The sequence below is a fragment of the Castor canadensis genome, chromosome 13, assembly GCF_047511655.1.
Source record: "Castor canadensis chromosome 13, mCasCan1.hap1v2, whole genome shotgun sequence".
Lineage (NCBI taxonomy): Eukaryota > Metazoa > Chordata > Mammalia > Rodentia > Castoridae > Castor > Castor canadensis.
This window is the reverse complement of record NC_133398.1, coordinates 38,306,430-38,332,988: the sequence shown is the minus strand read 5'-3', so window position 1 is coordinate 38,332,988 and position 26,559 is coordinate 38,306,430. Positions and strand designations below refer to the sequence as shown.

Below are 26,559 nucleotides of genomic sequence, written 5' to 3'. Positions count from 1 at the left end.
AGTCTTTAATTCCTTGGAAGAAGACTCTCCCACTTGGCTCTAGTTCATTGGCTCCCAAACTTACATCCTCCTTTAAGAACCTGGATTGATCCCTTCCATTTAGTCTAGTCCTATATAGTGATAACCCATACACTCAAGTCCTCCCTAAACCGAGGAATCCTCTTAGGTCATCACCACACCAACCCTTCTTTCTCCTTTAAAACATTAGCTCAAGAGCTGGGCGTAGCTGGTGCACGCCTGTAATCCCAGCACTCAGTAGGGACGCTGAGACAGCAGGATCGCAAGTTGGATGCCAGCCGTGGCTACAAAGGAAAACCCTGTCTCAAAAACAAAACAAACAAAAAACACTACTGACTCAGCATCCAGCATGGTGGTTCATGCCTATAGTAGCAGTACTGAGGAGGCTGAGACAGGAGGATCACCAGTTCCAGGCCGGCCTGGGCTACATAGAGAGGCCCTGTCTAAAAACAAAAATAAGGACTAAAGGAAAGAAGTGAAGGGCAGAAAGAGGGAGAGAAAAAAAATTGGCCCCAGTGATCCCTACTTGGACTCTAGCTCTGGACCAGGAGCCCAGCACTTAATTCATGCTACCCTCTTCATTGCACTCTTTTCTAACAAATCCCATAGGTTTTAGTTCCTTAGGGCTTGGGGGATACATGCTACCCTTACATTAAGTAATAAATATTACCTGGAGGAGGGCTCGCTCTCAGGTCCAGAGAGGGCAAAGGACAATCACAGAATACTCAGCAAATTCAATAGAGCCTAAGGCAGCAAGAAAACTGCACGCGGAACTAGAAATCCTCGGGCCCAAAATGACAGTTGGCCTGGCTGGGGGTGTGGCTCAAGAAGTAGAACACCTGCCTTGTAAGCATGAAGCCGAGTTCAAACACCAGAGGCACCACCAAGGACTGGAGGTGTAGCTCAAGCAGTAGACTGCCTGCCTAACGAGTGCAAAGATCTGAATTCAAATCCCAGTACCGCCAAAAATGAGCCAGGCACTGGTGGCTCAAGCCTGTAATCCTAGCTACTTAGGAGGCAGAGATCAGGGGGATCGCAGTTTGGAGCCAGCCTGGGCAAATAGTTCACGAGACCCTATCTGGAAAAACCCTATCACAAAAAATTGGGCTGGTGGTGTGGCTCAAGGTGAAGGCTCTGAGTTCAAGCCCCAGTACCACTAAATAAATAAATAAATAAATAAAAAGACAGTTGGTCCTTACTGTAGTCAGTAGACAGCTCCAGGTGACATGATGACTCAACTCACCCTTCACCCCCTACCCACACAGACACATTTGACTGAGACAGGTCCAGTTTTTAGTTTGTAATTAGGGAGGATGGGAGTCACTCTTGAGAGATTCACAGGTCTGCCTGTTCCTCCTCTCTTAAGTACCAAATGTCTGCCCTTGCCTGTCTAGGCCACTCTCCAGACCGAATTGTGCTTACTCTGTTACCTAGCACAGGATCCTGAGCTTTGGGGATCTGCTTTTAGGCAATGAAAGGGACTAAGGCACTGCCTTCTAAGTAGGAATTAGTGTAGCTTTTTCCTTATATCCGCACCTCAAGCTTATAAAATGGATGATATTGAGAGGCTAGGGACTCAATGTATGAGGCCTTGGGGTTCAATCCCCAGGCACTCCAAGGGAAGGAAAGAAGCAAAGAGGGAAGAAAGAAGGGAGGGGGCATGGTGGGAGGAAAAGATGTTGGGAATAGACTATCTTAGACAACTAGCACTCAACTAGGCAGCAATAAGCCTTTCCACTCAAGCATACACAGTAGGAACATAAGAGACAAATACGAGACTTTTACTCAATACAAGAAAAGGGGAAATGGGGAAAAAAGGGACGAGGAGCAAAAGTGTTCATGGTAGGGAATAATTCCTCTGGAACCATAATGGCAGTAACTAGGCCAATATCCAAGACTACCACCAACTTCAACAGTGTAGAAGATATATAGGAATAGTCAGCTCCAGCCACATTCTGCAAGGAGGGTAAAGAAGGAGAAAAAAAAAAAAAAACTCCCCACAGAGATGGTCCACTAGGGTCCCAGCTCAAGTTCTTTCTTGGCAACATGGTTGCTACAGGTCACAAGGCTCCAGGAGTGCTGTCCGAAACTCTTCAAGGAGAGTTTCACAGTCAGGGGGATGGATCCAACTCAAATAGGTTTCTAGGTATAGGGGAAGAGACCTGAAGAATGAGAAAAGTGATGAGTAAGACTGAAAAGTTGGGCAGACTTCTCTTTCATTCCTCATCACCCTAATAGACTTGAGGACTCCAACTGTCCCTCAGCCCCAAGCTAGCAGGTCTCAGCCTCACCAGGCAGCTTCTTCCTGTGGCATCTGAGTTTGGACCTTCAGCCTCTGCCAGAGAACAAGGGCCTCATCCTTCCGATCCAGCTTCTTCAAAGTCTGAAGCAGGTGAAAGGATGCATCTTTGTTGCCTGTAGCCCCACCCCAGAGTACAAAGACTTAGAACTTGATACAGCTTTTACCATCATTTTCATAAAAGGGGAAACAGGCTTAGACAAGGGAAGTGTTTTGTCTACACTCATACATGAAACCAGGGGTAGATCACTGACAACCATCCCTACCCCAGGGTTTTCTGGCTAACCAGTACAAAGGGCTAAGCGGGCCCTATTCCTACACAACCCATTCCAACTCAGTTATGGTTTTTGTGTCTGGGAACCATGGGGAGCCCAGGGAATTCTTGTGAGCTTTGCAAACACATTCATATATGTTTGTATATGCACACCTACATATATCTTAGGTATGCACCACCCCATTCACTCTTCCTGTCTGGGAACTTATGCCCAAGTATCTCTTCCTTGCACATGTGTGCACAGCTGATATCATGCAAGTATACATACCTGGGGACATCTGTACACTGAGGAGGAAGTCCTTTAAGGCTTTGGTATCCTGGCCACTGGCTACCCATTCTAGTCCACGACTAATCAAGGCAGCTGCCCGAAGTTGCTGCAGTACCACATCAGACTTACACCCCTGCTCACAGTTGGGAACTGCTCCTAGGAACCACCTCCAAAGTCAAAAGGTATGTTCCCAGCCATATAGTCACCAAACCCCCAAGTCTCCCTCTACCTCTTCTTGTGTCCAGAATCCCCTTCTCGTAAGTCTCCCAGTCTAGGAGACAGGGACACATGGAACGAGAACACACTTCCACCACTACCACTTCCAGAGGGTAAGAAAAACTGAAAGTTTAAATCACCTTGTTCTTTGTCCTCGGGTGTGGCCCGGAAGAGCAGCTCAAGGCACCTGAAGTGGATACAAATTAAGTGAAAAACTAAGGTGAGTGAGAATGGCATTCACCAACCTACACTCCAATCATAAAATCATCCTGACACCTCCCCAGGGCTCTGGGTAGCTTCCAGAGCTCACCAGCTAAATTCACTAACTGCCTCTTTTTGGGCTTTCAGTTGTACCCAGGCCTGGCCCTGAAGCAAGTGGGTAGCAGAGACCCAGAGTGGGCAGTGTGGCAGTTCTTTGGCTCCTTTTCTGGCATCTTCCCACAGCTGGGACATCTTGGGAAGCAGAGCTGATGTGCGGCTGAGAAGCTCTTCACATATGGTCAAAGCATCCTGGGCTCGGCCTGCCTGGATCATTGCTGCTGCTGCCTCCAAGAACACCTCTGGCACACAAGGCCCTGGAGGGGCAGGAGGTGGGGAAAACTGGGGTGGGAGGAGGATGCAGTGTCAAGAAGAAGCATGAGTCACCATCGCAACCCCTTCACCAGGCTCTGGTACCATATAGAGAGACCTAGACCCCAAGAATGGACAGGCAGAATAATAAAGGGAAAAACTGGAAATGGCAGTTTTTCTCTACTCCAATGGGAACTCCAACCCTCCCACTTCATCACAAAGAACCTTGAAGACACACCTACCCTTGGCTCTGAGCCATCCAGCAACAGGGCCAGCAGGTCCAAGTAATGCTCTGCAGCGTCTTCTGCCCTGGAGAGTCATAGCCCATGAGTCTCACTTTAGGCCCTTGGCAGGGCCCTCCAAGGGTTCCAGTGAGAATGGTCTCTTAGCTAATGGAGGGATACTCATGGGCCCCGAAGAGTAAAGGACAGGGTGAGATGTTGCAGCTCCAACCCTGGCTCAGTATGATAAACTCGTTATAGGATGGAGAGAAGAGACATCAGCATTTCAAAGATGAAGGAGGCTACTGCCTGGATGAAGAGACCTCAGTTCCGGTACAGCGGTAAAGCAGGAGACTAAGGAGTGAGAACATATGTCCTGCCACTACCTCATTTACCACCCAAGTCATAAGACCAAAAGCAGAGTCACACCCCAGAGAAGGTGTCAAAACTGGGAAGAGGAGGCACAGGTGAACAAGGGAGAGCCTCACCTCCCCAATTGTAGGCATCGGCTCGCTAGCAGGTGCTTAGCCTGGCTCTGTGTGCCACAGTGAAGGGGAGAGGCTTGGTCAGGTTGTGGGAGTAGTAATTCTACCTCAATGAGAAGCTGGGGAGCTTCAAAGCTATGAGTAGCACTCAAGGCCTAAAGGAGACACAAAGAAGAAAGTATATCATCTTTGTGAGCCACACTTCCTTATTGTATCACCCCAACACAAGCACCTCAGCAATCTTCCACCGCACATCTTCACCAGGAAGTTCCTTACCTCAACCAGCAGCTCCAGACTCTCCAGCTCTGCTGATGCGTCCCCCAGTTGCTGATATAATCTGGAAGCCTCCAGAAGTGGAAGACCACAGGCTGTTCCTACTTTCAGGGCTGCAATCAAGTACAGCAGTGCTCTCTGTGGATTTCCCTACATGGGTGAAAGAACACAGGCCTCAGCTACCCTCACAAAGCAGAATGCTGTCTATAATGCCCATCATTTCCCCTCAATTCCTACTAGGGCTGTCTTTACCATTTTACGGAGACAGGTCCCCAGTGCTGTGTACACCTGGACCAACACAGGTCGTGGACACAGACCTGAGGCCGCTTCATGCAGAATGCTCAGTGCCCTAGGCAGACTCCCTGTAATCAGCTCCTGGAGACCTGAGGGCAAACAGGGTACAAGCTTAGAAAGGCCCATTGGGCAGGGAGCATGAGAAACAAGAACCCAGAGAAACTCCATGGAGATAAGATGCATAATTCCAGAGGAACCCTTACGAGTCTGGTATGAGTGTGGTTGTTAGCTGACCTTGGCGGAAGGCAAATGCTGTCAAAAGGACATCCCTCAAACCCTGGGCATCCTGCAGAGTCAGTGGGGCATCTGATTCCTTAACTGGAGGGCTCCAAGTTTTTAGAAGTAGCAACAGATCTTCAGAGGCCCCACTCTGGAAAGAGAAACAAATTAGAGGCTCTAAACCTACAACTACCTCCTTTTTTACTGTCAGTCTACCCCGGTTGGACCTTGAGAACTCAAGAGTTCTTGTTACACCAATTCTAAAAGAAAGACGGCTGTGAGGCAAGGATAAAGGGAGAAGAAAAATTCAGGGCAGTGCTAACCTATGTTAGTGTGCCTTCTCACTCAGGATAAGCACATGAGAACATGGGACAAGAACCATGTTTGAGTTACTAATGAGAAGACTGAGAATGGAAGGTGGCTTCAGCAAGGTCATGAGAGTCCTCACCCTATCTAAATTCATTAAGCCTCCAGGAAAACCTCCAAATGAGGGGTCAACTGGAAAAAGGTCACCAAGAGTCTCTGAGAAAAGTCAGGTTTTCAGACCACCAACCTATCAGCCTTTCCAGCATATAACGTTACTGCAAGCAGAAGGGGAAGGGAACAGGGCGGACATTGTCATTTTTAGGTCACTTTCTCCATTACCTGGCTACCATTCAGGGTTTGCAACAGCAAGGCCAGGTCCCCAATACGGTCAGTGCTCAGCCAGAGAGCAGCCTGCAGGCCAACCAGGTGGTGTAGGGCAGGGAGCAGCTCCGGCAAAAGAGAGGAAGCACGAAGGATGGCGTCCCACAGCTCCCCAAGTCCCTGTCCCACCCTGGGTCCGAGTTGCTCCTGCGTCTCCAGCACTGTAGGGTACACATACACATACACAAAGCTAAGGTGGGATTTATTTATCTTCCCACACTCTCTGGTTCTCTCCTACAAGAGACCCAAAATTACAATAATGATAATAATACCTCAGTGTGGTCTGAGGAGCACATGGAGGATTAGAAAAGGGCATCTCTCTCCACAGAGGTGACAGATTTTGCTGTTTCTCCCATACCCTTGGACAGCCTTAAATCTAGACAGATGATGGCAGGAACATAGGAGGCAATCTCTGTCCCTCACCTCTCTCAAGACCCTGTTGAATATCCTGGGTCAGGTCGTCAGTGAAACCCCGGGCCAGGCTCACCCTCAGAGTAATGAAGTTACAGATGACAGTCAGCTCCAAGGGGAGAACCGAAATAGCTGCAGGGAGCCCTGGAGCAACAGATGATGGTCTCAGAGTTTCACAGGCTCTCCCATGAAAGATGCCCCAAATAAGACTGCAACCCAAAGAACACCCCACTCCAACCAAAATGGTCTTAGTAAAGAACCCGTCCTGGGGAGGACCCTGCTTACCTTGCAGACTGTGGAGGAGCTCCCTAAGCCCTTCGAGTGTGTCTTGAGCCAACTGCTGTCGCCTCAGAGACAGGCGTGTGTTCTGAGCCACCTACCAAAAGTGGGAGGAGGTGTTCCTGAGGATTAGTCCTTGTCTCTCTCCTGGTAGCAGTCACCAGGGACACATTCTCGTCGTTTCTGGCTCTTTGCGGGGAGGTCAAGCTCTGCTCCTCCCCGTTGGCGGGGGGTAAATCCATTGTGAACACGCATTCTGTAATCTTGGGGCCACAAAGCGGGGTTCCAACAACTGTGTACCTTGGCCTGTCGAACAAGCCGGTCATTCTTCTCTCTCCAGAGGTCCAGGCAGCTGGTGCGTGGCGCCGAAGAGTCTAGGGACAGGCTAGCAGACCATGTCTGCTGGGACATGATCGCCAAGGCTCAGACCCAACAACTGAAGAGGGCTTCTGATGGGAGAGGCCGGCCCCGCCGAAATCCCCACCGAGCGGGGAGGGAACCTGAGAACCCCGGGCACCAGATCGGGCTCCCTGCTCGCCCGGGAATCCCAGCCAGACCCACACACCCTTCCCAGGAGAAATCCGTCTCTCTCTCCTCGCCGCCCGCCCGGCTCCCACCCCCGCCTCTGGTTGGCCAGGCTGCAAAACTCTCGGCGGCGGTTGGTCCTCTTCAAGCGTCGGATCCCGCGGGAAACCGGCGGCAGAAACTAGTCCGGGTCAACCAGAGGTAACGGAGGCCAGCCAGAGGCATGGGGAGTGGAGGAGTCGCGCGGCTTGCAGCGGCTCGGCCTTCACGGGGGCCACAATTTGAAGAAAGGGTTAGCCGGTCCCGTCTCCGTCCGCGCCCTCCGTCTCCGTCCGCGCCCTCCGTCTCCGTCCGCGCCCTCCGTCTCCGTCCGCGCCCTCCGTCTCCGCCCGCGCCCTTCGCATCCGACTTTCCCCCTCCGCCGGCCGGCCTGCGCGGTGCATGCTGGGGCGGTAGGTAGGTCCAGCGCACCCAGGACGGTCCTACCTGGAGCACTGACAAGTCACTGGGCTCCGAATTCGCCCCATCCTTTCTCTTTCAACAAGCGGCGTTAGGGAAATTGAACAAGGAAAGGACAAGACAAGGGAACTCGACCTTAAATACATAAAAAATCAGCTTAAATGGGTCACAAATTAAATATAGCAGCCCAAAATACAAAACTTACTAAAGAGAACGTAAGACAACACTTTTGTGACCTTGGATTTAGGAACGAGTCCTTAAATACATTAAAAGCCTGAGCAAGTCGGGTGTCGGTGGCTCACACCTGCAACCCTAGCTACTGAGGAGGCAGAGATCAGGGGGATTATGGTTCAAGGCCAGCCCGGGCAAATAGTTCTTAAGCCCTTATCTCAAGAAAACCTTTCACAAAAAATGGCTGGTGGAGTGGCTCGAGGTGTAGGCCCCGAATTCAAAACCCAATACTGAAAAAAAAAAAGCAACAAGAACAAGAAGAAGCATAAACAAAAAATAAATTAGACTATTAAAAATGAAGAACTCTTGTGCTACAGACATTAAGAAAATCCAAAATAGGCTGGCGGAGTGGCTCAAGTGGTAGAGCACCTGCCTAGCGAGCACAAGACTCAGTTCAACTCCAGTATGGAAAAAAAGAAAAGAAAGTAAAAGTCAGGGTTGGTGATGTAGGTCAGTGCCAAAAAAAAAAAAAAAAAAAGGTAAGGTCATTTGCCTGGCATGTGTGAGGCCCCAGGTTTGAATACCCAACAGAGAGAGAAGCAAATCTCAGAACTAGAAAAGAAGGAAAGAAGGAAGAGCTGCTTCAAGTAGTAGAGTGCCTGCCTAGCTAGCATGAAGCCCTTAGTTCAAAGCCCAGTACTGCCAAAATAAATAAGTAAATAGCTTAAAATCAATTTTAAAATGAACAAAAAAATTGAACATTTACCAGATATACGAAGGACTGAAAAGCTATAAAAATGATGCTCAAAGGCTGATGTTGTAGCTCAGTGGTTTAATATTTGCATAGCATGAAGGAAGCCCTGGGTTCAAGCCCCAATACCACACACACATACAAATGATGCTCAACATCATTAGCTATTAGAGAAATGCAAAAATTTTAAAACAATGAACACCCAAGTGCAGTGGTATGTGCCCATAATCCAAGCTAGTGTATAATCATTCTGGAATCTGAGGCAGGAGAATAGCAAGTTCAAGGCCAGCTGGACAACACAGCAAGACCCTGTCTCAAAAATAAATAAATCAAAAACCATGAGATCCTACTATATACCTACATAGAATGTCTACAATCAAAACAACAGATAACACCAAGTGTTGGTGAGGATACAAAGAAACTACAACCCTCACATATTGCTAATGAGAATATAAAATGGTTTGTAAAACAGTTTAGAAGAATATTTTAAAAAACTTAAACATGAGCCAGGCATGGTGGGGCATACTATAATCCCAGCAACTCAGGAGGCAGAGGCAGGAGGATTGCATTTCAAGGCCAACCCAGGCAAAGCTAGCTCAAGACCCTAGCTAAAAAACAAAAAGCAAAAGGAGTTGGGGCTGTGACTCAAGTGGTAGAGAGTTTGTCTAGTAAGCAAAAAGCCCTGAGTTCAATTCACAGTACCAAAAGAAAAAAAAAAAACTTGAAAAGACTTAATTAGAAAATTGTATAAATTGTGACTGGAATCCTAGGCCACAGGCACAACATATCAGGTCCAGCCACTCACCCAAGTACACCAAATACACCAAGTACACCAAGTAGTGGCAAAGAGTAGAGAAATCACTGGCACGCCATGAGCCAAGGCAAAGTAAGCATTTCAGCCTATCTTTTGGGATACAGATGTGAGCTTTAGGTTTATACAGAGAATAATTTGGGGCAGGAGGAAAGAAGTATGCATAATTAAACAGTCCCAAACAAAGTATGGCTTGGTTGATTATTATCTCAATTCTGATTCTGCCAAGGGTTCTGGAGTTGTTATTGCTGTCATCACTTGAAAGAAGCAATCTGGTTCTTAAGAGATGATTACTCCTGCTCCAGGGTGCAGCCTCATCATTATAGGTAATTGTCCTTATTTGAGGGGTGGTCTGTCTTGCCAGGCTCTGCTGTTCCTTTTCTTTAGTAGTTTCAGTACCTTGTCATAAAGATGTCATTGACCAGTTCTGTCCTTCCTGGTAGCCAAAGTGATTGTAGGGGAGAGGCTCAGAGTAAAGGAGACAGATGTAAAATGGCAGCAGGTATGCCAAGTTTTTCTTCTTCTTTTAGTTAATTTGTGGGCTTAAGTAAGGAGTCAGTGCTTTTTAACAAAAGCAGTTTCTAATAACTTATTATACTATGACCCAGAAATACCACTCCAAGGAATACTTCCAAGAGAAATGAAAACATGTTTACACCAAGAATTGCATACAAATATTCATAGCAGTTAAAAATGTTCACAACAACTAAACAGAACTTTCTCAAAAGAAGAAATTCAAATGGCCAGAAAACACATGAAAAAATGCTCACCATCTCTAGCAATAAAGGAAATGCAAATTAAAACCACGCTAAGATTCCACCTCACCCCTGTTAGAATAGCCATCATCAGCAACACCACCAACAACAGGTGTTGGCGAGGATGCGGGGAAAAAGGAACCCTCTTACACTATTGGGGGAATGTAGACTAGTACAACCACTCTGGAAAAAAATTTGGAGGCTACTTAAAAAGCTGGACATCGATCTACCATTTGATCCAGCAATACCACTCTTGGGGATATACCCAAAAGACTGTTACTCCAGAGGCACCTGCACATCCATGTTTATTGCGGCACTATTCACAATAGCCAAGTTATGGAAACAGCCAAGATGCCCCACCACTGACGAATGGATTAAGAAAATGTGGTATCTATACACAATGGAATTTTATGCAGCCATGAAGAAGAACGAAATGTTATCATTCGCTGGTAAATGGATGGAATTGGAGAACATCATTCTGAGTGAGGTTAGCCTGGCTCAAAAAACCAAAAATCGTATGTTCTCCCTCATATGTGGACATTAGATCAAGGGCAAACACAACAAGGGGATTGGACTATGAGCACATGATAAAAGCGAGAGCACACAAGGGAGGGGTGAGGATAGGTAAGACACCTAAAAAACTAGCTAGCATTTGTTGCCCTTAACGCAGAGAAACTAAAGCAGATACCTTAAAAGCAACTGAGACCAATAGGAAAAGGGGAACAGGTACTAGAGAAAAGGTTAGATCAAAAAGAATTAAGCTAGAAGGTAACACCCACGCACAGGAAATCAATGTGAGTCAATGCCCTGTATAGCTATCCTTATCTCAACCAGCAAAAACCCTTGTTCCTTCCTATTATTGCTTATACTCTCTCTACAACAAAATTAGAAATAAGGGCAAAATAGTTTCTGCTGGGTATTGGGGGGGGAGAGGGAGGGGGCGGAGTGGGTGGTAAGGGAGGGGGTGGAGGCAGTGGGGAGAAATGACCCAAGCCTTGTATGCACATATGAATAATAAAAGAAAAATGAAAAAAAAAAAAAGTTCACAACAGGGCACCCTTTCTTGGGACCCCTCCCAGCTCTGGGAGCTCTACTCTTTGCTATTTTTCTTTCTCAATAAGCTCTCCCACTTTACTCAAAAAAAAAAAAAAGTTTACAACAGGGCTGGGAATATAGACGAGTGGTAGAGTGCTTCCCTAGCATGAGCAAAGCCCTGAGTTCAATCCCAAGCATCACCAAAAAAATTTAAATTAAAATGCTCACAGTAGCTAAAAACAATCATAGCCAATTATTCAGTAATAAGAAAGGAAGCAAAATAGTGATACATGTACCAACATGGGTGAACCTCAAAAACATTATTCTAAGTCAAAGAAGCCAGATATAAAGACACAGATAGCATAACTGCCATTTATATTAAATGTCTAGAAAAGACAAATTTATAAATACTGAATACAGATCAGTGGCCTATGGTGGGACTAAGGATTGACTGTAAACAAAGTGTAGGGAATTTGGGAGAATGATGGAAATGTTCTAAAATCAAATCACTGCATTTCGTAATGGTTTCTTACATATGACACCAAAAGCACAAACAACAAAAGAAAATATTAGATGAGTTGGACTTTATCAAAATTAAAAATGTGCTTCAAATGACATTATCAACAAAACAAAAAGAAAACTGTAATTGAAATTTGGTCTTCATCTCCATTTCCTGACTCATAACTCCTTTCCCAAGATGAGTCATAAAAATAATCTTTCCCTCCTTTTAGATAGCCATGAAGAAATTTTCTGACCTACCTTTTTTTTTTTTTGCAGTGCTAGGGTTTGAACTCAGGGCCTGCCACTTGAGCCACCCACCAGCCCTTTTTAGTGATGGGTGTTTTCGAGATAGGGTCTCGTGAACTATTTGCCCTGGCTGGCTTCAAACCATGATCCTCCTGATCTGAGTAGCTAGGATTACAGGTATGAGCCACCAGCGCCCGTTTTACCTTGACTGATAGTAGGTGATTAAGACCCTCGATGTCCTATGCCTGGGAGGAAAGAATGCTGCATGAGTGGCCAAAAAGAATCAGTAAATCCTGGCATGGTGGTACATGCTTGTAATTCCAGCACTGGGGAGGCTGAGGCAGGAGCATCTTGAGTTTGAGGCCATGATGGGCTACGTAATGAGTTAGTGGCCTGGGGTACATATCAAGACCGTGTCTCAAAAAAAAAAAAAAAAGGAAAAAGAAAAAGGGCTAGGCACTGGTGGCTCGTGTCTGTAATCCTACTTTCCTAGCTATTCATGAGGCAGAGATCAGGATTGTGGTTTAAAGCCAGCCTGGGAGGATAGTTCAAGAGACCCTATCTCGAAAATACCCAACACAAAATAGGGCTGAGTTCAAATCCCAGAACCACCAAGAAAAAAAAAGCATCTGAATAGACAGGCCTTACTGGGTTCCCCCTACACACCTCCCTCACCCTGTGCCAGACTACTGGCAACCTTGTCTATGGCATGAAGTACCATAAACACCCAAAAGGACAGGGTTTGGAGAGCTTCCTGATAGCTGAGTTTGGGGACATTTCTGGAGGTAGTGTGCTTGGAGAGGGCATGGAAACTGTGTGCCCCTTCCCTTGCACCTCACTTTATGTATCTTTTAATTTGTATCCTTAATAATAAGTGGTAAACATAAGTCAATTTTTTCTTGAATTCTGTGAACCTCTCAAGCAAATTAACCAAAGCCAAGGAGGCAATTGTGGGAATCCTGATTTATATGCAGTCAGTCAGAAGCATAGGTAAAACAACTCAGGGCTTATGACTGGCACCTAATTGGGGAGAATAGTCTTGGGGATTTGACACTATCTCACGGTAAGTAGTATCAGGACTGAATTGAGGCCAAGCCTAGTGGCTTGTATCTATAATCCCAGATACTTAGGAGGTGAAGATCAGGAGGATTGTACTTCGAGACCACCCTGGAGAAAAAGTTAGTGAGACCCCATTTCAACAAAATAAGCTGATCATAGTGGCACACATCCATAATCTCTGCTACATGGGAATCATGAGGTAGGAGGATCTAGGTCCAAGCCCAGCTCTTGGCAAAAATGCAAGAGCCTACCTGAAAAATAACTAAAGCAAAAAGGGACCAGGGACATGGCTCAAGTGGAAAAGCACCTGGTTAGCAAGCACTAAAAGCCCATACTTCAAATCTCAGTAATCATCCCCACCAAAAAAAAAGAACTGAATTGAACTAGAGGATACTCAACTGATAATCTGCTGTAGAATTGCTTGCTTGCTGGTAGGGAAAAAAATCCCACCTTTTGAGGTCACAGAAGTCTTCTGTGGGTTGGCAACCCACAGAATGGAGAAAATATTTGCAAGCAATATCTGCTATATATATTTATATATCTAAATATATAAAGAATGCTTTTATTTTGTAAAATTAATATGCACTGGTAAAAAAGATTGCTTATAGGCAGAGGGCCTGGCTCAAATGGTAGCTCACCTTCTAGCAAGTAAGAGGCCCTGAGATCGAACCCCAGTACCACCAAAAAAAGAAAACACACACACACACACAAATGCTTACAACTCAGTATTTAAAAACACAAACAACTCAATTAAAAATAGGCAGAGGGATAGGTGTGAAGACGAAACAACAACAACAAAAAACAAGTATTGACACAGATGTGGAGAAATTGGAACCCACATAACTGCTGGTGGGGATGTAAAACTTAAACATGAAGTCTGAAGGTGTGGCTCAAGTGGTAGAGCACCTGCTTAGCAACTGCAAAACTGTGAGTTCAAACCTCAGTACTACCAAAAAAACCAAAAAACAAAAAACCCAATTTATACATGAATACTCAGAACAGCATTATTCATAACTGAAAGGTAAAAGCCCAGATGTCCATCAATGGAGAAGTAAAATGTGGTATATCCATGAAATGGAATATTATTTGTCCACAAAAAGGAATGAAGCCAATGCATGCTATAACATGAATTTTAAAAACATTATGCTAAGTGAAAGCCAGACAGAAAAATAAATAAAAATTAAATAATAATAATAATCTCCTTTCTCTGCCTTAAAAAAAAAAACCAGATGGAAAAGGGCACATTTTAAATTATCTCTTTGTGCGTGTGTGTGTCTGTGTGTGTGTGTATAATACTGGGGACTGAACTTAGAGTCTTACACTTGCTAGGCCACATCCCCACTTGAGCCACATCCCCAGTCCTGAATAATCACATTTATATGAAATATAATGTGATTATTATAATATGAAAACAGATTAGTAGAATACTTAGAGGGTAGAGTTTCTTTGGGGATGAAAATGTTCAAGAATTGGTAGTTGTGACTGGGCACTGGTGGCTCATACCTGTAATCCTAGCTACTCAGGAGGCAGAGATCAGGAGGATCATGGTTCGAAGCCAGCCCAGGCAAATAGTTCTGCAAGACCCTATCTCAAAAAATCCTTCACAAAAATAGGGCTGGTGGAGTGGCTCAAGGTGAAAACCCTGAGTTCAAACTCCAATACCACAAAAAAAAAAAGAACTGATAGTTGTGATGGCTGCTCAACATTAAGAATGCACTAAGGTCTACTGAATTATACTTTGAAATAGTAAATTTTGCCAGGCACAGTGGTACATAACTATAATCCCAGCACTCAGGAGGATGAGGCAGTAAGATCACAAGTTGAGGCCAACCTGGGCTATATCCTATCTCAGAAAAACAAAACAAACAAAAGGTGAACTTTATCTCCTTTCTTTTTGGCAGTACTGGGGTTTGAACTCAGGGCCTTGCACTTGCTAGGCAGGCATTCTACCACTTGAGCCATTCCACTAGTCCAACATTATCTCAACTTTAAAAAACAAAAAGAGGGGCTGGTGGAGTGGTTCAAGTAATAAGAACATTACCTAGTAAGTGTAAGGCTCTGAGTTCAAATCCCAGTGCTGCCCCCCAAAAAAAGAATTAAAAAAGAAAAAGAATGAAGTTCTGATACATACTCCTTATGAACCTTGAAAACATGCTGAAAGAGGTCAGCCACAAAAAGACCATATAATCACATTTCTATAAAATGCCCAGAATATAGAGACAGAAAGCAGATTAGTAGTTCCAAAAGCTGGGGGTGGTTGGAGGTTAATAGCTAAAGATATAGTTACTCTTGGGTTGGTGAAACTATTCTAAAATTGCTTTTTATTGATGGTTGTTGAACTCAGAATACACGAAACCATTGGATTATATATTTTAAATGAATTTTATAATTGCATTTCAGTAAAACTCTTCAAAAACAGATTCACTGAGTTAGTGTGGAATGGAATCATTTTTGTTGTTGTTTATTGAGACAGGGTCTCATGTAGCATAGGAGGCCTCAAACTTGCAATCCTCCTGCTTCCCAAACAAAACTTCCAATGATGTAAATCAATGTACTAACATGTTTTTCTTTTCTTTCCCCCCTTTTTTTTTTTTTTTTTTGCAGTACTGGGGTTTGAACACAGGGCTTCGCACTTGCTAGGCAGATGCTTTACTTTTTAAGCCATGCCTCTAACAACACATCTTTTTTTTTTTTTTCTCCTACATATCTTTTTCTAAAAGAATTGTGTAAATGTATCACAAGAAAGGAACATAGACAGTGGTTGGCAGGAGAGGCAATTATCCTTAGGTTCTAGGCAAGGGGGACCCTGAAAAAAGAACAAAACAAAGCAAAACAAGCTGGGTGCTGGTAGCTCATTCCTGTAATCCTAGTTACTCAGGAAGCAGAGATCAAGAGGATCGAGGTTTGAAGCTAGCCCGAGCAAATAGTTTGTGAGATCCTATCTCAAAAAAACCCTTCACAAAAAAGGGCTGGTGGGTATAGACCTGAATTCAAACCCTAGTACTGCCAAAAAAAAAAAAAAATAACTGGCAGAGATGAGGGGTTGGATTCCAAAATCTTTTCCATGGATACTGGGGATGAAAAAAGGTCTTTTTTTTTTCTTCCCCTCAAAAAGACACCAAACAAAAAAAATTAGTAAGCACACAAAAAAAATTAGTAAGATTAAAAGAGCACCAAACTATGCTCAAGAGTTGTAATCAAAAGATTGGGGAGGGTGTTTTCCTAATTTATCTTACAAACTAGTTGGGATCTAACTTGCATTATCACACCTGTTTCTATCAGGGTAACCTTTAATTCCCTCAAATAGTATATATTTTCCATAATCTTTCCATTTGATTCTATTACAGTAGGGTCTATTGGCCATTAATAATTTGAACTCTTCCCTTAGCTACATAACACAACAGTGAATGTTTCTACTTGTAACCATCAGTTTCCTTCTCCTGCTAACTAAAGGTAGGTAGTGTCCTATGGCTTTAACATCTATTCTTTTTTTCAGCAGTCCTATCTCCTCCTGACTTGAGCGTACTCAAACCTCAAACCCCAGTCCTGACCCTTCTCTCCAGTCTCTTCCCAACTTCTGTGATGCACATCTCTTAGAAGATATCGTGCTTCAAATATGATACCTGAGTGGTGAGGTACAGAAGGCACAGGAGACATACTAGAGAATAGAGAAGCATTAGAGCCAGGCATGGAGCTGGGTGCCAATGGCTCATGCCTGTAATCCTAGCTACTTGGGAGGCTGAGATTGGGAGGATCATGATTCATAATTCAAGGTCAGCCTGGACAAATAGTTCACAAGACTCTTATCTCCACAATAACCAGAGCAAAATGAATTGGAGCTAGGTGGCTCACACCTGTAATCCTAGCTACTCAGAAGGCAGATATCAGGAGAATTGCAGTTTGAAGTCAGCCTGGGCAAAAAGCTCATGAGACCCTATCTCAAAAAAAAAAAAAAAAAAAAAAAAAGTGGCTGGAGGAGTGGCCGAGTTCAAACCCCAGTACTGAAAAAAAAAAAAAAAAAAAAAAAAAGAACCAGAGGTATGGCTCAAGTGGTAGAGCACCTGCTTTGCAAGCACGAAGCCCTGAGTTCAAACCCCAGACCTACCAAAAAGAAAAAAAAAGCTAGGCATGGTGTATACCTGTAATCCCAGTTACTTGGGAGGCAGAGGCAAGAGGATTGTGAATTCCAGGCCAGCCTGTCCCCCACTCCCACTAAAAAATTTTTTTTTTTTTGCTTTTTGGCCTTTTGGCTTAGATTAAGTCTAAAACCTAAACAGAAAAACAAAGGGCTTGGGATGTAGTTCAAGTGGTAGAACGCTTGGTTATCATGCACAAGGCTATGGGTTCAATTTCCAGGATTAGGGGCAGGGGAGGAAGAGAAGAGAGACACAGAGAGAGACAAACAGACATTTGGCTTCAAATCATGAATAATCAATGGGACAAGGTGGAATGCTGTATAAGATGGGTAGCACAGGATGGGAAACTAGAATCTTCCACAGAAGCAAAGGGCAAAGGACTTTCTAGAGTGAAAGGGTGAAAGGATACAGCACTATCTGGGGCTTCGGTAAAAGTCTGTTTGCTCCATGATGCCTATCTTGTCTTTTCAATCTTCTATTATTAGCCAAAAGCAGAGAATTTAATAAAATATGTTGAGTTGCAAAAGAAAATGGCAGGTGGTAATAGGAATGATTTTGGGGGCAGTGAATTCAGAGAACTCCAACCTATTGGTGTAGCAAGCCCTGTCAAAGATGGCAGATCCAATCTGTGCCTTGTGGGAGAGGAAACTGACCTTCCCTACTAGGGCTCCTCCACATCTCAGACACACATATTTACATTATTATTTTATTCCACTTTAGAGACCATCCCTGTAGTTCATTAGATTCATCCAAATCAGGAGTTAGGGATCAGGCTCCACTGTGATACTGAATTATAAAATAACAAAGTTCCAGAGCCAGCAGCCCCTGGCTGCTTGGTGGTAAGAAGCTCCCTTGCAGGTCATCCAGCACCTGTATAGGTCAGGCTGGATTATTCTCCAGCTGTCTCCATAGCCAGGTACCTGCCTCCACAGCCTGGGCTACCTCTGTTGAATCAAAACTAGTTTTCTGAACCAGGAGCTCACAGCACCATCCACTCGCATCACCAAAGCTATGCCCAGGAGAAGTCCCACGCTGCTCACAATGAAGCCTATGGCCTCGAAAATGAACCTACAAACAAAGATGGGATACTTTAGAGGACAGACAGTAAGTCTAGTGCCTTTCCCCTACAGAGGCAAAACCCTGTCCACCCTGAAAGCCCACATTTTGCTCAAAGTCTCCCTCTTCACTCCCTGTCCTTCTCAAGTAAATCCACTCACTTGGGGGCAAACACCTTCCAGACCATAAGATGCCTGCGGAGGATGAAGGCTGCCAAAGCACAGGCCAGAATCTAAAGGAAGAGAGGAATGCCCATGTTACTTGGGATGATAGGGAGGAAGTAGGGTAAAGGGAGAGCTGTTATAAGATCCTGTGAAAGATGAAAGGAGAAAGAAAGTAGTGTGTGCCACTGGGAAAAACAAAACAATAAAAAAACAAAAACCTGGGCTAAGAATTTAGAGACCCAATTGTTGTCCTGGCCCAAACACTGACTTGCTATGTGACCATGGGAAAGTCACTATTCATCTGTGATGCTAACATTCAGGCTCTGCCTACCAGGGTAGGGGAGATGTCAGCACCATACCTTCTGCCTCTGGAGGAAAGGAGGAGGCTCCATGACAAAGTTTGGGAAAGAATCCTGGCTATGACCTCAGCTTTTCCAGTATGTTCATTAATGGAATAATCCCTCAACGCAACTAGGAGGGTCCAGATCTAGGTTGCAGAGAGGAAATGATCCTGGACTAGAGTAAGAAAACCCAGGTTTCAAGTCTTAAATCTGCCATTTGAGGCCTGGATTTGTGCAATCACTTCATTTATCTGGACCTCAGTCAAGGCTTTCTTCCAGGGTTTTTATTTTTTTATTTCTATATTTTGGGTTTTGCACTTGCAAAGCAGGCACTCTACTGCTTGAGCCACACTTCCAGTCCCCTTCCAGGATTTTTAATACTACAAAAGAGCATGAAGCACATACATGAGAAAAGATCACTAGTTCCACAATTTCTCCCCTACGCCCACCTGAATGCCAAGTACAAAGAGGTACTTGAGGCCCAGCTGCAGCAGTGCTGCATTGAAGTGGTGAGGTGCATCCCGGAGCCGCATCTCCATCAGTGGTTCCTTCTCCTCCTCTTCAGACCTGACTCTGGCCTCAGCTTCACTCCCTAGGGGCTGTCGCCCTTTCCTTGGTCCTTGACTCTCACACAGGAAGGGCCAGAGTAAGAGCAGTGGGCAACCTACTGCCTCAGGGAAGACAAGACTGGCATCAATAGAGGACCTTGGGACTAGTCCACCCTAATCCCCAGCCACCCCAATTGGCCAGAGTCTAATTAGCTCTCACCAAGAGATGCCAAGGATCTGACAAAACCTTATATTCCCATCCATACCCAGGGATATCTTTTCCTTCTACAAAGCAGAGTAAACAATGGATGGTAGGGAGGGAAAGCAGGGAGATACCTGCAAAGAGGAGGTGGGAGGCAAAGGTGTTGGCTCCCACTAGCAAAGCAGGCAGCCAAGTAGAGGAACCATGACCTTCTGGGAATCCTACAAAGGCTGCGTGCCAATGGATGGCTGGAAAGACAGGCTGGTGGCCTGTGGAGTAGAAGGTCTGTGTGGCCATGAGGGCCCAAGCTGAGACTGCCTGCCATGGCACAATAAAAGGACCTGGAGGAAAAAAAATTATGTTTTTACAATCATAACTTGTTCCCTAATCCTTAGCCTATGGCTCCATGATCATATACTCCTAGTACTTCAGTGCTAATTTTCATACCTATTCTTATGGCCACTATCCAACCTCCCTATTGTCAACGCTGTTATTCAAATTACCTCCGTAGCACAAATCCATCATTCTAATATGAGCCCCACTGTGTTCAATCTCTTTCTCTGCCTCACACACAGCTCATTATGCTATAATATATTCATAGTTTGATATTTCTATTATTAAAAAAATCAGGAAATATGCTCATGAGGATGCATTTCCACAAAAAATGAGTCTTGGAGGACTCCTTATCCCCCTTCTCCATGAACTATGACAGTCTGAGGAAGGGATTAGATTGATGATGGTAGGTAAGACAGGCTATCAGGAAGACTTTCCCAACTGTGATGAGCATGAGACCCTGTGTTGAGGCGAGAAACACAAGGAGCAATACCTTCCTGAAGAGCACTGGGCTGTACTGTCCTCAGATATATCAGGGCTGATATATATATATTTACCAGGGGTGGTGATAGGAATCCCAGCAGCAAGCAGATGCAGGAGAAGGAAGCTCTGCAGAAACAGAAGCAGGAACACAAGGCTGATGCGCTCTGCATGCAACAGCAGAAGTGGGAAGGCCAACAGGGTGAGGGCTGTGACCATAGCGGCTGAGTAGACACTCCCCAACTGATAGGCAGACACAGTCAAGGGACCCTGAGATTTGGTCCTCTCTAGCCGGCCCCGGAACTCCTCCTGCATGTGTCGGTAGATTTGAGGGACCACATAATCCAGATCAGCCTGAGAAGTGGGGGGTCCTGAGAAGGGAGTGAGGACAGTCCTGGTCCTTGAGGCACCAGCTCCAACCTTCACCAGTACTGCTACAGGCCTCCAGAGCAGCAGCACTAGCCCTGAAGCAGCCAGCCCTACCACAGTCCGAGGCAGCACAACTGATGCCCCAGCAACCAGGGCCCGGAGACGTGGAGGTGCTTCATCTGCTCCTGATGCTAATGCCCAGTAGGCAGCAGTGCCCAGTGCCATGAGAGGCAGCCCCCAGCGCACAAAGAGCACAGGGGGCTCTGGGCTCTTGAGATTTCCATAGCGTTGAAGCCATAGGCGCACAGCAACTAATAGAGCCACCAGTGCCCCCACACAAGCTCCGTACCACAAATTCTTGGCTCGACCACCCACCATGGATGCCAGAGGACTCAGCCAAGGAGAGGAGTGGCAAGCAGGTGTCTCTTCAGGGCAGCGATGAAAAAGCCCAGCTAGCCTTGTACATAAAAGCAACCCAACTCCAAGCCTTAGGGCATATGCACCACTGTGCCGTGGAGGGCCTGTTGGGGCAGAAGAGCCAAGGCGGGACATTGTGAACAGCTTAGGTGGCAGCAGCTGGCCCTCCCAGTGAAGCCTGGCAACCAGGAAAAATATGAGTGAGCCTAAAAGGAAGGGGGTGGCTCTGGCCTCAGCAATAACAAAACTATCAGAGAAGAAGGCAGCCAAGCGAATAAGCAGGAGTAATAGGACAGGCCCAGGAATGGGAAGTAGGATTGCCAGGGGCTTCTTGGACCCCCAACCAGCCCAGGCTTTCCACAGAAAAGGGAGGAGTGAGCCTGTTGCAATCACAGACCCTAGAATCACTGGATCCAGCTGCAGCCCATTAGTTGCCAAGAGTCCAGCATACAGTATGGCACCAGAAAGGCCCCAGGCTACAGGAATCAGCAACAGAGGGCGGAAGGGGAAGCCCGGGGATGTTGCCCACTGGGATGAGAGCAGGCAGAGTAAGCAGGAAGCAGCCAAGAGGGCAGCACCCCACGTCATGCGGACTAAAGAGAAACGGGCCCAAGACTCAATGCATATGGCCCGAGCTCCACGCAGGAACTGCTGCAGCTCAGCAATTACAGTCTGCAATGTTGCCTCAGCCCCCTGGGGGCTCTGCCGAAGCCATTGGTAGTCAGCAGAGGCCTTGGAGAAGAGATTCTGCAGCTGATGAAGCTCCTTAACTTGGAGGTCCTGAGTAACAGCTGAGTAGGTGTGAAGAAATCGGGACACCTTGGCAGAAAAGGTTGGAGGCAAAAGGAAACAGGTAAAGAAAAAAAAAAAAAAAGGAAACAGGTTAGAGATATAAATCAGAACAAAAACAAGGGTATTACAAAAGGGGGTACCTGGATATCAGGGACTCAAATTCTGTCCAGGATGGCGAAAGGGAGGGATAATGAAAGGGGAAGGTGGGAAGAAGACTAGACAAAGAACAATGGGATGGTCATTACGCTTTATCACTCAGGAGCCTAGTCCCCTCACTTACCTGCTGGGCATTGAGATGGAGAGCTGTGGCTTGGGCTAGAGCAGAGGAATGAGGCAGGGGGTCCTTGCCACCCGAGAATAGCTCAGCTATCACCTCTCCAATGTTCCCAAATGGGATGGGCAGGCCTAGGAGCAGGGCCAGTGTGGGCACGAGACTGACTTGAGGAATCACCTCTGGCTCCTAAAGGGATAGGACGGGTCAATGGGGTTCATTCTAAAGATGAAGTCAGTGTTTAGGACAGAAGACACAGGGGCCTAGGTAAGAAATGACAGTAGGGGATACCCAGCTCATGGTTTTGAGAGCCTAAATACAGGGATCCATGAGGATGTTGTGATCATGATGTGGACAGACTATTAGGGGACCAGAAGAGGCAACCCCAGGCCTCACCTCTGGTGGGGTGCTGGGGAACAGAGCTGTGGGGCTGTACACAAAGAGTGCAGCTGAGACCTCCGGCTCACTGTCCCCTCCATGGTCCCCATTCATGGTCATCCCGTGGTCCCCAGCCACCACCAGCAGTGTGTCATTGTCCAGACGCTCCACAAGTCCCCTGGGGGCCAAGAAATGTGTCAGGAGATAGGGATAAAGATTTTTCTCAGAGGCCCATTCACTCCCAGTATAACTTCCATCAACAGGGCCTAGACCTCTCACAAAGAGCCACCACTTTAGCCATAACCCTACTGCTACACACTGAGTTATTTAAGATGGATGATGCCCCTAGCTTTAGAAAAGGCCTATAGAAGATAGAATTCAGCCAGCAAAGAGGCTTCAAATAAGGTTTTTTTCTCCTGGTATCAAATATCCTGAGATTCTCAAATATAAACCCACTTCCCCAACCAATATCCCACACTCACTGGATAACCTGGTCCATCTGGCTAAGTTTCTTGGCCATTTCAGGGTGGTGAGGGCCATGCTTGTGGCCACAATGATCCACACCCAGGAAGTGAGCAATCAGCACGTCCCATTCACCACTGTCCACTGTGAAGGGGAGAACACTGAGCATAGGGAATTAAGGCCCACTCTTTAACCCCAGTCAAGCTTTTGACATTCCTCCATGTCTAGGGACACAACCCCAGGCCGATTGCACCCATGGGAGGTCCAGAATCTATCCCTAAAGCAGCTCTCCCCAACTCCCAGTCTTGGTCAGGGTCTAAGTACTCTAGCCCCATGCTCACTGGTGGGATAGAGGTGTTCCAAGATGCCATTGTCCACTGTGTGTAGGTCTCTAACATTGAAGGATGAAAAGAAGAAAGCTTGGGAAAAAGCTCCAGGAAAAAGGTCTTTCCAGGTATCATCTCCCATGAAGACTATACGCCTTCCTGCAGGGACAAGAGGAGGGGTCAGAGCCTGAATAGGAGTCAGGGAAGGGGAGAATACAAGACCCTTTAAAGACCCATCAGAAATTACAACCACGCACCCTAAGATACACAATTCCATTTAACAACTCTTAATCCATTAAGGGCCTACAATTTCTCATCAGGAAACCTGATATAGTTTCCTTACTTCACCCAGATCATTCACTACTTTTGCTAAAAAAATGATCTGCTATCTGGGTGTCGGTGGCTGACACTTGTAATCCTAGCTATTTGGGAGGCAGAGATCAGGAGGATCATGGTTCAAAGCCAGTCAGGGCAAATACAGATTGTATCTCAAAAACACTCAACACAAAATGGCTGGTGGAGGGGTCAAGTGGAAGAGCATCCGCCTAGCAAGCATGAGGCCCTGAGTTCCAACCCCAGTATCACCAAAAAAAAAAAAAAGGGATCTGCTAGTTCTCAGTCCCAAGGTATCTCTGTTGACCTGTTTTTCCTGCACATAGCCTGATTTTTTCCATCAATAAGTGAACAGGCCTAGATCCCTCTATTCTCTTCTTCATACTTGTGAACCAAGACCACTTTTTCTATTCATCTCTTCCCTACCTATTTACTGAGAGTTCCCCAAGAGTAAAACCAACACTGTGCAAATGAGAAGCTTCACCAAGGACAAAACCCTTTGTTCCCAAACTGAGGTCCCTACATGCAAGGCCTTGATCTTTCTCCTCCCCAATCCCCCTACACCACCATAGCTAAGCATGTAGCCAGGCACCAAAGTTCTAACTGCTAGAGAAATCTTCCCAGGTATGCCTGGGGTCCATACTGACCTGCACTGGTGAGCTGCTTAATAAGATTGTCTTCCACTATGGCATGACTGGCGAAGTTACTGCCAGCATCAATAAAGGTAGGTAGTGAGCCAGTGGTGAGGGCCTTGAGGCGCTGCATGGTGGTGGTGGGGGGATCAACCTGAGATCGGTATAGTCGGGCATGATGAGGCTTAATCTCCAGGATCCTCTGCAAGGTGCCTAGTTTGCCCAGGAAGGGCAAGAAGGCAGGATGCTCCCCAGGCACGTGTGAGCGCTGGGGCTGAGCAAAGTCAAATCGCAGAGCATCTATCAGCACCAACACAACCCGAGAGAACCGAGAAGCCATCCAGCAGGCCCCAGGCTTCCCTTGGCTCCCCCATGGCAGGGACCCAGGGCCTGGGAGCTCATGGCAGCTGCTTTGGTTGGTGAGCTCCAAACGGGTGAGAAGGAAGCCAGTAGTGAAGAGGGTAATGCCAGCGTAGAAAAGGAAACAGACCCAGACCAGGAAGAGCAGCACCGAGGCCTTCTGCATCCTGGTAGGGACAGGGAAGGGAACTTATCATTGTGGGATAAGAATCAGTGGATATTCTGCTCCCTCATTACAGTTCCCAAGTGGAATCATTCCCTCTTAAAAGCCTTTCTGGGATAAACAACCTCATCGCCAGTTCTTTCCAACGTTCCTCTCTGCCAGTTATACCAGTGTTTCTGAATGAGAGGTCGCAACACAGTGGGCATCAACCTGGAGCCCACCCAACTTCTACGGAATCAGGATCTTTAGGGGTGGGGCACGGGAATCTTCAGGTGTACAAGTGGAGATCCTAATGCTGAAAAAAAACATACTCCACGAGGAAAACTCATTCCGAGTGGCAGACTGTTCTCTCACAGGCCTGTTCAGCGCCTCTCTCGGGCCTGTTTCAGCACCCTGGGTGTCCAGGGCTCCCAGCCGCAGGGGAATCCGGACTCAGCAAACTGCGCCGCCTGGCGGGGACCAACGGATGACGGGGAGGAGTCACGCTCCGCTTCTGGGCCTCCAGGATCGCCAGAAAATCGCAGGTGCGGCGTCCCACGCGCGGAGGGGCAGAGCGCGGGTCTAAAGCCAGTTGGGCCTCGCCAGGACCCAGGTGTCCAGGTGGCTCTACCTCTTACGGTGGCTACACGGTCTGCACCTGGATACGCTAGTTTTGGTACAGGGTACCCTAGCAAGCGACCTGGGGCAGGGGAAGAGCACCCATACTTCGGGAGGAGGGCATTTGGGGTTCTCGGGAGAGCCTGGCTCACCTGGATCAGCGCCCGGAAGTGCGGTGGCGACGACCGCGGCCTGGCACCACAGAGATGCGCGCCAGATAGAGCGCCCTACCACGAGCCTCACCGCCACCTGCCGGCGCCTGGTGGAAGTTCGGCAAGCAACTTCGGGCGGGCAAGTTGAACAGATTTAGCAATTTAGAACTCGGGACAAGGAACTGAGCTAGAAGAATTGAATGGAGGGCTGAGGGTGTCTCTCGGTGGTAGAGGGCTTACCTAACATTCAAAATGCTCTGGGATTCATTCCCAGCATGGGAGGGGGGAGAAGATTAAAACAAAAAGTTCAGGAGAACACACTGTCCATTCTTGGTTAGAACTAGTACTGCAGTCTCTGCAGCCAAACTTGGCTGGACCCCAGCTCTGCCACTCGTGATTATTGGGTGTTATTATCTGTAAAATATGGGTATATACTTATTTTCCTTTTTTGCTTATTTGACTCCAACTGACAGACTTCAATATTCTTTTTTTTTTTTTTAAGTGTAAACCAGGAGTTTATTTAGATAAAAGAATAAAGTGGGAGAATAGAGCCCCCAGTGTTGGGGATGGGGTGTCCCAAGAGAGGATGCCCTGGACTTCAATATTCTTGCTCTCAAAGCATGCAAATGAATCTTACCAAAGTGGATTAATAAAAAAAGCAAATAATCCAGTTTAAAAATGAGCAAAGGACTGGGCGGTTCTCTAAAAAAAGATATACAAATGGCCAATAAAACACCAGTAGTTTCTCAGTACCACTGGCCATCAGGAACATACTGGAGATAACCACTTCAAATCCACTGGTGTGGCTATAGTAAAAAACACATGGGCTAGGGGTATAGTTCAATGGTAGAGCACTTGCTTAGAATGTATTAGTTTCTCGGATTGATCCCCTCCACCAAAAAGGGAAAAAAACAAAAACAGGCAAGAATAAGTTGGCAAGGATGTGGAGAAACTGGAACCACCATACACTGCTGGTGTGATTGTAAGGTAGTGGAGCAGTTTCAGACAACAGACAGATAGTTCCTCAAAAGATTCAACAGTTTATCAGATGACCCAGCAATTTCACTCCTAGGTAAATACTCAAGAGAAATAAAAACATGTCTGAATAAAAAGTTACACGCAGACAGAAAACAACAACAAAAACTTAGAGGAATGTTCATGGTAGTATCATTATTCATAATCACCAAAAGGTAGAACCCAAATGTCTCCTATTGATGAAT

General features: G+C 46.2%; 2 protein-coding genes across 8 annotated transcripts; both read right to left on the bottom strand.

Annotated features, from left to right (window-relative positions):
- Nucleotides 1-1,778: 1,778 nt before the first annotated feature.
- Nucleotides 1,779-8,121, bottom strand: Fancg (FA complementation group G). Of its 4 annotated transcripts, none has more exons than XR_012440386.1 (14): nt 6,815-8,121; nt 6,521-6,611; nt 6,248-6,379; nt 5,783-5,985; nt 5,153-5,288; nt 4,877-5,007; nt 4,628-4,774; nt 4,355-4,506; nt 3,888-3,954; nt 3,386-3,675; nt 3,216-3,262; nt 2,860-3,015; nt 2,310-2,401; nt 1,779-2,180 (listed from the first exon to the last, which is right to left on the bottom strand). XR_012440386.1 is itself a non-coding variant. In XM_020162082.2 (14 exons), the coding sequence occupies exons 1-14, from the start codon at nt 6,923-6,925 to the stop codon at nt 2,072-2,074; spliced, it is 1,896 nt and encodes a 631-aa protein (XP_020017671.1). In that variant the 5' UTR covers nt 6,926-8,116; the 3' UTR covers nt 1,779-2,071. The 4 variants fall into 4 exon arrangements, 2 of the variants coding, with proteins under 2 accessions (XP_020017671.1, XP_073907646.1); XM_020162082.2 differs by having other exon boundaries at nt 2,310-2,433; nt 6,815-8,116; XR_012440387.1 differs by lacking the exon at nt 2,860-3,015 and having other exon boundaries at nt 6,815-8,117.
- A 3,467-nt stretch (nt 8,122-11,588) lies between these two features.
- Nucleotides 11,589-25,417, bottom strand: Pigo (phosphatidylinositol glycan anchor biosynthesis class O). Of its 4 annotated transcripts, none has more exons than XM_020162083.2 (11): nt 25,340-25,417; nt 24,083-24,594; nt 23,118-23,261; nt 22,797-22,920; nt 22,333-22,492; nt 21,946-22,125; nt 20,165-21,692; nt 19,409-19,615; nt 18,974-19,191; nt 18,181-18,251; nt 11,589-18,031 (listed from the first exon to the last, which is right to left on the bottom strand). In XM_020162083.2, exons 2-11 carry the CDS (start codon nt 24,591-24,593, stop codon nt 17,902-17,904), a joined length of 3,273 nt encoding a protein of 1,090 aa, XP_020017672.1. In that variant the 5' UTR covers nt 24,594; nt 25,340-25,417; the 3' UTR covers nt 11,589-17,901. The 4 variants fall into 4 exon arrangements, with proteins under 4 accessions (XP_020017672.1, XP_073907642.1, XP_020017673.1 ...); XM_074051541.1 differs by having other exon boundaries at nt 24,083-25,039; nt 25,340-25,393; XM_020162084.2 differs by lacking the exon at nt 25,340-25,417 and adding an exon at nt 24,902-25,333.
- Between the last annotated feature and the right edge of the window lie 1,142 nt (nt 25,418-26,559).